Here is a 14,385-nt window from a genome sequence, read left to right on the forward strand (position 1 = left end):
AACTTATAACTTCGAAGGCTATAAAAGAAGGAAGTCAGACCTCTGAGGGGTGCTGGGGTGAGAGAAGAGGGCAGGGGACTGCCACCCTGCACACAAGAGATCAGCCTGACAGCAATTCTATGATTCATATTTACTTATGACTTAAACAGTGTTTCTAAGATGGGGGCCCATGGCTATGCTCACAGAATCCTCTACGAATGTTTTATTTATTTACTTACTTTTTTGAGACAGAGTCTTGCTCTGTCACCCAGGCTAGAGTGCAGTGGCATAACTTCTGCTCACTGCAACCTCCACCTCCTGGGTTCTAGCAATTCTCATGCCTCAGCCTCCTGAGTAGCTGGGATTACAGGCATGTGCCACGAGATTCAACTAATTTTTGTATTTTTAGTAGAGACAGAGTTTCATCATGTTGGCCAGGCTGATCTCAAACTCCTGGCCTCAAGTGATCTGCCTGCCTTGGCCTCCCAAAGTGCTGCAATTACAGGCATGAGCCACCTCGCCTGGCCCTCTATGAATGTTTTTAAATGTTGTGTTTCCTTAATTATAATCACACGCGCATACACACACACACACACACACACACACAGACACTTACATGCTGGGTCATTATTAGCCTCCAGTGATCCCTGTTCCAGCCTCTTAATCCTTCCGCATTTCCCTAGAAAATGGACTCTCCTGCTCTCCTACACAATTATTCTCCTCTCTTCTAAATCTTCCATCACCTTCTTTTCCTTCCTCACTCTCAACTAATGACATTTCCTGTTTTACGGAGAAATTAGAAACAGAAGACTTCCACGCAAGGTACAGTGTCCTTGCACCTCTACCTGCCTCCCCTGCCTGCCTTCCTCTGATGGTAGCAGCACCATCCATGAGGTGACCTCTCCTTTCTCCTATCTAACAGATGTCTGGGGATCATCCCTGTTCACCCATTTGAGAACATCAGTCTGGCACTGTCCCCTCCCTCATTCAATTTTTCCTTCTCTATTGAATCTTTCCCATTCACCTGTAAACATGCTTTTTAAAAAAAATCCTTTACCCAACATTCTCATTGAGCTATCACTCCACAGTTTTGATCCCTTGTGTTGGGAATTTCTCTCAAGAGTTATCTTTACTAACAAGTTATCTATCCTTGTTATCTCCTGTTCTCTCCTGCCAATCTCTTGAACCCAGTTGGACCAGGCTTTTGTCTCCATCACTCCACTGAAAACATTCTTGCCAAGGTCAAGTGTGTGCTTCATTTTGCAAATATCCTTGATCTACTGATAGCATTTGATGCAGCTTTTCACTCCTCCTTTCTTCAAACACTTCCTCTATTTGTTTTTTAGGAACTTCACTCTCTCTTCTACCTCATCAGCCTCTTCTTCTCAATCAGCAGATGCTTATCTATGCAACACCTGTGACAGTACCAGCCCACTTCTCTTCTCTACCTTCACTTACTCCCTAAATGATTCCACTCATTTCATAACTTTAAATGCCATGGGCACCAACTGTTCCCAAATTTACATCTCTAGCTCAGACATCTTTGAAATCTTGTATCCAAATCCCTGATACGTCCTCACAGACAACACAAGCTTAACATGTGCAAAACTGAGTTCTTTATTCCATCCCAACCTGCAACTCAAACTCTCTTTCCCATCTCAGAAAATAGTAACTCCATTCCTCCATACTTTCAGGCCAAAACCTTGAGTAATCAAGTTCTTTCTCCCAAACCCGGAATTCAATAACTGCTTACCACTTCCATTAGTCCTCACTCTGGTCCAAGTCACATCACCTTCACTATGTCATGGCAGTAGCCTGCCAAGGGACTCTCACAGCCATCTTATAAGGTCTCTATATGGTCTGTTCTCTTACAGATGAACTGCAGTTCTCTGTTTAAAATTTTATTCAGATCATATCACTCTTCTGCTCACAGGCCTCCTGGTTTTCTGCCCTCTAACAGTAAAACCCAAAGTCTTCACCACAGGCTACGCAGCCCTATGTGATTTGGCCCCTGCTAACTCTCTGTGCCCATGACCTTGGCTCTGCCTGCACTGGTTTCCTGGCTGTTTTTCCAATTGCTTGTAACACGCTTCCTGCTTCAAACATTTGCAAGTGCTGTTTGCTTTGGTCTGTTCAAATATTACTTAATTTGGAGAGCCTTCTGTGGTAGACGGAATTCTAAGATGACCCCAATAAACCCATTCCCTAGTGAACCTACCCTGCATCATCCTCTCCCTTTGAGTATGAACCGGACCTGTAACTATGATGGGACGTCACTCCTGCGATTAAGTTACGTCGCATGGCAAAGGTGAAGATGTAATTAAAGTTCCAGATCAGTTGACTCTGAGTTCATCAAAAGAGAGATTATCCTAAGTGAGGCCTGCTTAATCAGGTAAAAACCTTGAACAGAAAGACTGAGGCCTTGGGGGTGAGGGTGGAGTAGGGGAGATGGTCCACAGCTGCTCCTGAAAGGGCAACAGTCATGTTGTAAACTGTTAGTGGCCTATAGGAGCTCAGGGTCTCAATCCACAACTGCAAGGAGCTAAATTCTGCCAGCAGCCCAGAAAGGCTTGGGAGAGGACCATGAGCTCCGAAGTGCATGCCTTAATTTCAGCCAGAGAGACACTGAGCAAACTACCCCGGCTCAACTGTACCCGGACTTCCAACCTACAGAAACTGAGATAATAAATGGGTGCTATTCTAAGTTGCTAAGTTTGTGGTAGCTTTTCACACAGCAACAGAAATCTAATATACCTTCTATAATATCGAATACCATCCCCCTTACTTTCTATCCTCCTGACATACATTTTCCTTCAGACGACTTGGTATATCATACTTGCAATTTGAATATTTGAATTTTTCCTCTCCCCGGCTCTCACCTGAAACAATGCCATGCACATAGTAAGTGCTCAATAAATATTTATAGAATGAATGAATGTATTTACCGTTTTCATTTACTTTAGAACACAGTGATCTCAAAAAAGTTTAATACTGTTTAACTTACAACTTCCAAAGGCTATTTCTGAAACTGAAGTACAAGGACATCCCCCCGCTTTCCACCCCACTCCAACAATTTCTGAGAGATTCATGAGTTCACAAATATGAAAAGTAATAGTCTAAATAACTAGCTTGTAAATATTTAGTGAAAACAAAAGTATACCAACTGCTATGTACTGAATCGTGGCCCACCCTGAAAAAAAATTCATCTGCTGAAGTCCTAACCCTCCATGTGATGGTATTCAGAGATGGAACCTTTGGGAGGTAATTACGTTTAGGTGAGCTCATGAGGGTGGGACCCAAGAGACACCAGAGAGCTTGCCCTCACTCCCTCTCCACCATGTGAGGACTCAGTAAGCAGACAGACAGCTGCAAGCCAAGAAGACGGCCCTCACCAGAAACCAGCCACGCTGACATCCTCATCTCCACAACTATGAGAAAATACATTTCTGTTGTTTCAGCCACCTAGTCTATGGTATTTTTTTTTATGGCAACCTAAGTAGGCAAATGTACCAACAATTAGGTATCAACAAGTGTTCAGTGAAAATAAGTCATACTAAAATACATTTCTATTATTAGAAAGTGTTTCTATGTCATTAGATTCAGGAAAATGTCATTAATGTGGTACGTGTTAACTTCAGCAACATATATAATAGATCCCTTTATGATATCCGTCTGAATAATTGGGTTAGATGTCCACTAAAAGAAACTGCATTTGTTACTGGTTGAATAACTGGACCAAAGAACACTAGTTCATTATTGAAAGTCACTCCAACAGTGAGTGGTTTCTAACAGATGTCAAGAGACTCTTCTCCCTCAAACTTCTAAACACCTTAATCAATGTTTCGGATAAAGATTAAAATGCAGGTTAATCAGATTGGCAATGGACATACATCTAAACACTGGAATATGACACATTGATGATCATGACTGAAGTATACAGTGGACCAGAAATGAATCAAAACTATCAGGTTATTAGTGATAAATGATAAGTTGTATCTAGAGTTGTAGTTCAGAATTAGGTTTGTAGCCCTTTAAAAAAAAATCAGCTGTTTTGCTTGGCTGCTGAGTCATGCTGAACATGTCACCAATGTGCATGGACATTTCAAAAGGCAATGAAAACCTGGGCTGAGAAATATAAAGTGTGGATAAAAAAAAACACATGTTCTTAATACTGTATTCCAGCCTGCTCAGACCACACCTGGAATCCTGTATTTAAATATGGGCGCTACATATAAGAGGAACACAAAATAGCCACATAAAAAGAGTTATGAGGTCAAATAGGTTTTAGATTAAAGAAAGTTCAACAAATTCCCTTCTTATAGAACTTCTTAAAATATTTAATATGTTAATATTTGTTGTGATTTCCAAAAAAAAAAAGTGTATGTGCATGTGTGTGCATGTGCACAGACTGATGAATAGTGTACGTTGTTTTTTAACTTATTTGAACATAGAACCCTTTCTTGCTGGAGCATCATGTAGGACTAGTGATCTAAGCCACAAACTTATGAAAACAACCTACACCCACAAGAGAAAATATAAGAAAGGCAGATGCAGACTAAATATTAATAAAGGTGAGCAACTAGGATTGCAAGAGCAATATACAAACTGTATCATGAGAAAAAGGCTAAAGATTCTTACAATATTTTGTCTAAGAAAAGAGAAGAACATTCCTTGCAAATTTACAAATGGCTCTCAGAAAAATAAGGGAATACATTTGTCTTATATTGCTCTAGTACCCAGGACGAAATAATATCTAAAGTTAAGGCTCAGTGGTACGTGTTTTAACACATTTTCCAGGAGACTTTTATCCAGACAGTCTGATATTTGCACTAGCGGGGATTACAGCCCACAGGAGCCCAGAAAAGAAAAGTCAGTTTAATCTTCAGAAGGAGGAAGAACCATCCAACAATTAAGGCTTTTGTTAGTATTAAAGGGGCCACCATGAAGAAAATGTGAGTTTTAGTATGCACAGAAGCTAGGTAAACATCAGCAGGGACACTAAAAAAAAAGATTCCTGCATATATAAAGTGGGCAACTGGACTGTTGGATTCTAAAGGTCACTTCCAACACTGCATGCTCAGTGTGCTAGACTAAAACCTCGGTAGTCTTGCTCACCATTGCACCTCAATGACCAACATGAGCCCGGCACAGAGCTCCTGGCACAGTGGGCTCCTTGTAAATATGGGCTGAATTAATGAATAACTGAACAAGTAAAATATAAATGAAAGAAGTACCTCGTTCGAAAGTCAGACAAAAAGGAAATGGACTATCTCATTCTTTAGTGACTGCTAAATTCATGAACTGTGAATAATAATCAAGGCTACTGTCAAATATAAGGACAACAGCCTTGTAATAATTTCACTTCTTGACTGGGAAATTAACTCTGAATTGAATCACACCAAGGGTTACTGTGAGGTTCCCTTGATAAATATGTGAAAATGCAGACTATAAATGACCATCAGAAGTGGGGGTGATTATGGTGCCAACGGTCCACTTAGATGGACTATGATAACTCAGAGGGGTGGAGACTAACCTTGAGGATGAACCCACTTTTTGTAGCTACAACTCTGAAAATCCCTAGTGGCCAGAAATGAACCTTGATGATGAACCCGCTTTTTGTAGCTACAACTCTGAAAATGCCTAGTATATGCACGTGCTTTATTTGTTTAATGGTCAGAAGAACATACGTATAACTTCTTTTAAAACATCTTCAAAGATGTGACAGTATTCTGATGGAGCTGGTAAACTAAGCTGTTTATAATTCAGTTTAAACCGTTCTGTCTTGAGATATCAAATTCTTAGCAACGAATATCACAAAGAAGAACCTTTAAAAAATAAAAAAATTAAAAAAAATCCTTAAAACGGAAAACGCTTTCATTCACTCGACTGCAGACAAAGACCGTACTGTCAGGCACCATATTTGTATTCATTTCCTAGAAGACTGAGATTTCTTTCAAAATATATCTGTCATTTTTCCACAGTGGCTGATCAAACTTGCCACTGAAAAATGTTCTGAACAGGCAACCTGTAGTACAAGCATGGTTTATTTCTGTCAGAGACCGACTGCTGAAGTGTGAAAGAAACTCATTAAAAATCTCTTACTGTGATCTTACATCGTAAAAAAAAAAGAAAAAGAAAAAAAAAAAAAACCTAAGAAAGAAAAGGCAAGGAAAAAAAACATAATGAAAGGTACACTGAGCCTGCAGACACACTCATACAGTGCTTTTCTTTCTTACTCTTCTTTAGCAAGCAATTAGAAGAGCACAATTAGCCCTGGAAATACAGCATACACTCGTGGTTCGGGGAAATCAAATAAGCTAACGATTTTATTTTATGCTAATATTATGAAAAGTTAACGAAGGAGATTAAAAAAATTGTACTATGGGAAAAACAATGCAGAATAAACAACAGCATTATTTACCTTAATCTCAAAACGAGGTTCACAGCGCAAGAAGCAGCTTCTCTATAGTCTTCATTAGCACTGGGTGGACTCTTTAAAAGGAAAACAGCCAACAGCATTATAAACTGCATCAGGAAAGGAATGAATAAAATCACAATATCGCTCGATTCATAGAGCCACTTCTTTCTGGAAATTTCAAAACTAGATCTTTACACACACAGGCCTTGTTTGACATTGTAACACCTCCATGTAAAGGTTGTCATGGTGCCTAATTCCCATCACAATTGTGGATATGAATGTTTCCTACGGAAAGCCTCAGTCATAGGAATGGCATCACGAACAACTTGTATAAGCTGTGGTAAGTCCAGCTACCTAAAATGGCACCTCACAAGCCACGCCATGGACAGTTACCATTGAAACTTGGGGACCACGAAGGCTGGGCACCTTAAACCCTGCAATGCAGAGGAAGGAGGGGCCCAGAAGATTTAGCCACTGTTTATCTTTCCTGCCTTTCTCACCTAGAGCCCATTTTCTTGAATACTGATTATTAACCACGAATGTCTCCAATACACAGCCTCTCCCTGTTCTCAGGGAATCCCGGGACATGAGTAGACCTTACTGTTGGAGTAGAAAAAATAAGGCATTTCAGGTCAAGACTTGGCTCTGCCACTGACCTGAAATGCAACCATGAGCAAGCCATTCTCTGAATACTGCCCACCATAAAAGGCTGCAGGGAGAATAAAATGATATATATGAAAGTGAGTCATAAAATGCTCTACAGTACTAGTTATCCTAATCCCTGTTCCTGTTTCCTTTACTCTCTTTGCCCTCTGATCCATCATTATTCTTAACTTGCCTTTTATCATTCAACCAATCCCTACAGTTTATCTCAAAGTCTCTTACTGAGTTGCCTGGTACAGTGCAAAGACCTAAACCGAATCCTGACTTGGCCTCTAACCAGTGGTGTGACTGTGGGGGAGCCACTTCACCTCTGTAAGTCTTCACTCCCTCAGCTATAAAATAAGGGTCCAGCATTAGCTATCTGACCTCAAACAGGCTTCCTGATGCCAACAAAATCACTCTAATTATCTCCCCAACATATGGTTAATTTTATAAAACACAGACCAAGTAAAACAGAAATGAATTTAAATTGGATATGTAGAGTTTGAAAGAAAGAAAATTATGATCCTGACAGTGGTAACGCTTTATAGTACAACCACTTTGAGAACAAAAGGGCTTGCCTGTTAATTATACAGCAGAACCAGAATGCAGGCCTGGGCTCTGGTTCTATGCCCCTAGGTCTTTCCATGGATTGCTCAGCATCCCTCATCACCTCCCACCATGACTCACAGCACACGTCTTCTGTCCCATAACTTTAATAAATATGCATTATAAATGCATGTCACAGTTACTGGACTATTATTTTTACAAGGCAAGTTGTAGAGATGAATTGGCCCATAAAATTCAATGATAACAGAATTATGAAAACAGGTTACAGAAATCCAACCAGGAGCAAAAAAGAAAAGTATCAATTAACCACAATGTTCTGTGGCTGGAATATAACAGAATGGTGTCATTTTCTTTCCTTTTCTTCTTTTCCACAGTACCAGCAATTTGAGGAGCAGTCTGGTAATCAATTCTCACTCCTGAGCCTATCATTTAAAGGTTGGAGGTCCCACAAAGTACGGTCAATAGCAACCTATTTAAAAAGAGAGCTTATAAGCCCTTGATTTGGAGGCACTACCTTGAAATTGTCCATCTTTCTAAAACGCTGGTTTTTTAAAAGATCTGTCTACAAAGCATCTCAAACGGAATGACTGGCAGAGAAACATACCTGAGAGTCATGCACAGACAGGGACTGTATTTGTTCAGGGATGGTGCTGGCGTTCACTGCAATCTGTTATGAGAGCCATCATTACAGCATTCAAGAAAGCCAAAAGGAGACACAGTGAGTGTGGTTACATTAAGTCCCAATTATCAGACCCAATAATTTCCAAACAATCAAAAAGCAATGTTTACCAAAGTATGGCTCTTTGACTACCTGTGTTGGAATCACCTAGGACAAGTGTTAAAGACCCCTAGGACGCTCCCGGCCTATGACTCAGAATTCCACAGAGATGGAAGAGAATCTGTGTCTTTACCAAGTTCCCCAAACAACCCTCATTATACTGTTAAAGAACCACTAAGCTAAAGTGAAAAGGCATCAATTATTTGATATTTTAAACTTGATAACCAAAAGATGTCGTAGGATAATTTTTTCTCATTGGACAATTTCATCTAAGCTTAACAGACCCTCAATGAAAGAATGCTAGGGTTAATAAAACCTACCCCTTTAATTGTAACTAGGAGCAATTATTCACTGTATTTCAAAAATATATAAGGATAGTTGCATTTTTAAAAGACATTTACCCAAGAGAAATGCTAAAGTGATTGACAGGTTATACTCTTCTCTCAAAGTTAGAAACCCAACTCTAAGGTTACACCCAAATTATTTTTGCCTGGAGCTCTACTTTTGTGAACTCTGCCCTAGAGCAAAACTTGAAAGACAAAAAAAAAAAAAAGAAAAAGAAAAAACTCAAAGAGAAACAGCAATGAAAATGAACAAAAAGGATCTCCTATTTCTAACCTTACTATCAATTCTAAATCAGAAATCATCAAAAATTATTTGTGGGAAGAGCCTTCTAAAGTTTAAGAGCATAAAATTCTTACTCTCCATGCTTCTTCCAAAATAACTATGGTGGTAGTGAAGTAATAGGGAGAAGTATATTGATGTCTGCAATTTACTTTGAAACGCATCAAAAAGTTAAGATGGACTGAAGGATGAATAGATGGATATATATGTGACAGAGCAAATACAGTAATGATGATACCTAGATTATAGGTATATGGGGTTCGCTATACAATGTTTTAATATTGCTATATTTTATTTTTACAATAAGATGTTAGGGGAAAATGACTATGTTAGAAGAACAAACCACCTGTATTCATTAACCAGCCAGAGGATCTGGGCCTACTTCAAATGGTTTCTTGTAAAGAACCCTTCAGGGTGATTCCACAATCTTAACTTAAATTTGTGGTACAACCAAAGGCCACATCAGTACTTATAAACAGCACTGTGACTTCCTTTAGTCAAAGAACTACTGTAACCTGAAAAACCTTAGTGGCATTTACTAAGAGGTAAAAACTTCTCCTTCCCCTGGGGAGACCCATCTTCTGCCCTGCACAATCATCAGGATGGAGGGCTAATCAACTAAGTGGGGGGCTGGAACCCCACACACACCCTGCAACCTCACTGTGTAGGTGTAACCCTGAATACAATGAGGGGACCAGCCTCCACTCTGATGTACAAGCAATATGGTAATTCCTCAGAAAATGTGCAGGATGCACAGGAAAGCTGGACAGGGAAGTAATATAGTTTGGATATTTGTTCCCACCCAAATCTCATGTTCGTGGTGGCTCATGCTTCTAATCTCAGCACTTTGAGAGGCTGAGATGGGTGGATCACTTGAGGCCAAGAGTTCGAGGCTAGCCTGGGCAACATGGTGAAACCCCTTCTCTACTAAATATACAAAAATTAGCCAGGTGTGGTGCTTTGCGCCTATAGTCCCAGCTACTTGAGAGGCTGAGGCACGAGAATCACTGGAACCCAGGAGGAGGAGATTGCAGTGAGCTGTGATCGTGCCACTGCACTCTAGCCTGAGTGACAAAGTGAGACTCTGTCTCAAAAACAAAGAAAAAAAAATGTCATCTCCAATGTTGGAGGTGGGGCCTGATGGCAGGTGTTTGGATCATGGGGGTGGACCCCTCATGAATAGCTTGGGCCATTCCCTTGGTGATAAGTGAGTTCTCACTCTGAGTTCACATGAGATTTGGCCATTTAAAAGTGTATGGCACCTCCTCCCCACTCTCTATGTTGCTCCTGCTTTCACCAAATTATGTGCCTGTTCTCACTTCGCCTTCCGCCATGAGCAAAAGCTCCCTGAGGCTTTCCCAGAAGCTGAGCAGATGCCAGCATCAATGCTTATACAGCCTGCAGAACCGTGAGTCAATTAAATCTTTTCTTTCTAAATAATCCACTCTCAGGTAGCAATGCAAGGATGGCCTAATACAGGAAGCCTCTGTACAAAACATCTTCCTTGACAACAAACTGTATTCCTCCAAATGTCACTACTACAGATCCATTCTATGGGATTAGGGCACGGTCTTTTGGGTATACTCTTCTAAGTGTAAAAACCTGTAAGAAAGTTAACACATTATGCAGCTGTCAATTTATCAGGGTTTTTCTTTTCCTTTTTAACAATTTGCTATAGGATGGACATTTGAGAGAATGAGTGTTTTGATGGGAAGGTGTATTAGTCCGCTTTCATACTGCTATGAATAAAAACCCGAGACTGGGTAATTTATAAAGAAAAAGGGGGTTAATGGACTTGCAGGTCCACATGGCTGGGAAGGCCTCACAATCACGGCAGAAGGCGCAGGAGGAGCAAAGGCACATCTTACATGGTAGTAGGCAAGAGAGTGTGTGCAGGAGAACTACCCTTTATAAAACCCTCAGATCTCATGAGACTTATACACCATCATGAGAACAACATGGGAAAACCCGCCGCCATGATTCAATTACCTCTCACCGGGTCCCTCCCATGACATGTAGGGATTATGAAAGTTACAATTCAAGATGAGATTTGGGTGGGGACACAGTCAAACCCTATCAGAGGAGGAGGCAAAAACAATGAATTAATGTTGAACACCACCATGGCAATAGACTTTGATGGGGATTTAGAACATGATAAGACAGGAAAAGATCTCACGATGGAGACAAGAAAGAGACAACATCTGCTTTCCAAATTTTCATAGAGCTCTGCCTAACAAACTCCTTTTCTGCTTTTGCAAATATTATAGCTAAATGCAATGTGCTATCCTGGATAGGATCCTGGCAAAAACGAGGGGCATTAGTAGGCAAACTAGTGACATTGGAATAAATTCTGGGGCTTAGTTAACAGTCACACAGCAGCGCTGGTTTCTGAGTTGTAACAAATTTGTCAGGATTACATAAGAAATCAACAGTGGGGGAGACTGTGTTAAGAGTATATGGGAACTCTGCACTGTCTCGGCAATGTTTCTATAAACCGAAAATTATTCCAAAATCGGAAGTTCACTTTCAGATATACTGCAGATTTCTGGATTTCTGGTAACATATCTACCTTTCCTCACAACTACTCAGAAGGGCAGTCACCTGCAATAACCACATCTTTTAGAAAGTGGTATCATGAAAATATCAGGTTAAAGCAGTCTGTGATGACTAAGGATAACCATAATAAAAGTGGAGGGAGAAATCAAATCTCTCTCTCCATCTCCATATGGGTATAGAACAAACATGTTTGACAGCGTACGGGCATTTGGAAAACATGTTTTCATAGAAATAATACACACACACACACACACACATATATATATATATATATATATATTTTTTTTTTTTTTTTTTTTTTTCCTGAGACAGAGTTTCATTTAGTCACCTAGGCTGGAATGCAGTGGCGTGTATCAGCTCACTGCAACCTCCGCCTCCTGGGTTCAAGGGATTCCCCTGCCTCAGCCTGCTGAGTAGCTAGGATTACAGGTACATGCCACCGCGCCCGGCTAATTTTTTGTATTTTTAGTAGAGACAGCATTTCACCATGTTGGCCAGGCTGGTCTCAATCTCCTGGCCTCGGGTGATCCACCCGCGTCAGACTCCAAGTGCTGGGATTACAGGCATGAGCCACCACGCCTGGCCCATAAAAATAATTTTTAAAAGCTAACAGCAGTCTTAAATAAAATGTGACAATAGCAATAAGTAATATAAGGGAAAAATTAGTTTTCACATTGCAACTAATTTCTAATAAAATTAACTCAATTTAAATACCAAATGTATTTTCTCCTCAGAGCAAACTCCCAGAGTTAGGAAACAGAAACATTTCCATAATTAGCCAAGTCTAGAGTCTTGATAACAAAACTTTTCAATGTACCTTTTGTGAACCCTACTGGGCTTCAGCCAGAAACCTTTCCCACCTGCTTCATTACCCTTGATTAAATAAAGACAATTTTTCCAAGGGATTTCTGAAACATTTTCTTTTTTCTTATTTTTATTTTGGAAATTTCTGACAGACATTTAAAACAAATCTTCAGGAATTTTGAGCACACCAGTTTCCTGGATTCCAGTCTGGACTTCCGGATTCCGAGGGATTTGTGCAGTTTTCCTAGCCAGTCCTTGATCCTAGCTGTGAATCAGAATCCTGTGAGCAGCTTTTTAAAAACCAAGAGCTGCCTGGACATCATTCCAAATTACCAAATCAGAATCTGTGGGTTGAGTCTAGACACTGCATTTTTAAAGGTTTCCAGTCAGGGTTGTGAATTGTTTATTTTCATGTCACCTAACTGAGATGCTACTATAAAAAAGAATGCAACTTTAATGGAAGCCTTAGCAAATGCCCTCCTCAGTTAAATGAACCCAAATGAAACTACAAATTTAAAAATAAAGTCAATTTCACTTTTTATGTGGAAAATAAGGATATAATGCAAAATTGACAAAAAGTCATAAAACATGTACTTATTATTTTTGACAAAAACATAATGGGATAACAGTTGAAAAGTTTTATGTAACTAAGAAACACTACCTAAGGAAACTGTCCTTGCAAATACCACCCCTTCCCCTGACCCCCAAAGAGATGAAAAGTGTCCAGCTAGTGGGCTCCCTTTGCTTTTATGAAATTCCCACATTGCCTAACACAGTTCCACGTGGAAATCAGGCACAGATTAAACATCTGTTTAATTAATTGTTATTAATATTAGCATTATTATTAACCTTTAGTCTTCACTGGCTTCCATCAACCAAGTAGAATATGATGATAAATAAATGAAATGAGGATGAGCTATCTACTTACTATAAATTATTAAGTACTAGTGGGTGACTAATACTTTGATATTTCTTTTTTTATTATTATTATACTTTAAGTTCTAGGGTACATGTGCATAACACGCAGGTTTGTTACATAGGTATATATGTGCTATGTTGGTTTGCTGCACCCATTAACTCGTCATTTACATTAGGTATATCTCCTAATGCTATCCCTCCCCCTGCCCCCCACCCCACGACAGGCCCCGGTGTGTGACGTTCCCCGCCCTGTGTCCAAGTGATCTCATTGTTAATTCCCACCTATGAGTGAGAACATGTGGTGTTTGGTTTTCTGTCCTTGCGATAGTTTGCTCAGAACGATGGTTTCCAGCCTCATCCATGTCCCTACAAAGGACATGAACTCATCCTTTTTAAATACTCTGATATTTCTAAAGTATCAGTATAAAGTGTTAGGAACACAGGGCCAATTTTTCAATGTGGATGGCTATGAATCTCAAGCCAGATCTGAATCCCAAGATAAGTACTGCAACTCTAAAATCTTACAGATTATACTGGAAATTCTCTAGGACTTAGGAGGATCTCCAAATATGGCCCAGGATAAGGTGGATCTTCTCAATGTCCCTCTGACTGACAAACATCCCACTCTGGCCTTCTCAGTCTTCTCCGATTAATACTGTAATACTTGGACATTCTACCTCACACTTACTGGGAGGACAAACAGCCCCTCACTCATTAAGCATTCCTAAAATATCCCTAGTTCATTGTAGCACCTTACTCTGTCTAAACATGGTACTAACAAAGCTACTTTTCTGAACTTCACATCAATCATATGTCTTCCGATCCCTCGGGTCACTTCTGACCTACTCATAAATACTATATGCCTACTCATGCACCTGTTTAATATTTGACTTGCAGTGCATACCCAATTCATGTCATCAGTGAACATGTATAGTATCCACTAGATGCAAAAGAAACACAAACTTTCATGTTTTTCATTTTTTTCATAAAATACTATCTCAATCTTCTGGTGGCGTATAGCCGAAAAACAACTGAATTGCAATGTAATGACAAACACGAAAAAGCTTATTAAAATGTAAATACTCTGGCATTTAAA

At 39.8% G+C, this 14,385-nt stretch overlaps 1 protein-coding gene across 3 annotated transcripts in view; it reads right to left on the reverse strand.

Annotated features, from left to right (window-relative positions):
• Positions 1–14,385, reverse strand: part of STK39 (serine/threonine kinase 39) — a 292,156-nt gene that overhangs the window by 101,881 nt on the left and 175,890 nt on the right. For all 3 annotated transcript variants that reach the window (XM_045367192.2, XM_065525612.2, XM_065525613.2), the window contains exons 13-14: positions 8,214–8,276; positions 6,401–6,471 (exon numbers count right to left, since the gene is read on the reverse strand). In XM_045367192.2, coding sequence (XP_045223127.2) covers positions 6,401–6,471; positions 8,214–8,276 — 134 coding nt within the window. The remainder of the gene's footprint in view (positions 1–6,400; positions 6,472–8,213; positions 8,277–14,385) is intronic.

The sequence above is a fragment of the Macaca fascicularis genome, chromosome 12 (assembly GCF_037993035.2).
Source record: "Macaca fascicularis isolate 582-1 chromosome 12, T2T-MFA8v1.1".
NCBI classification, from domain to species: domain Eukaryota; kingdom Metazoa; phylum Chordata; class Mammalia; order Primates; family Cercopithecidae; genus Macaca; species Macaca fascicularis.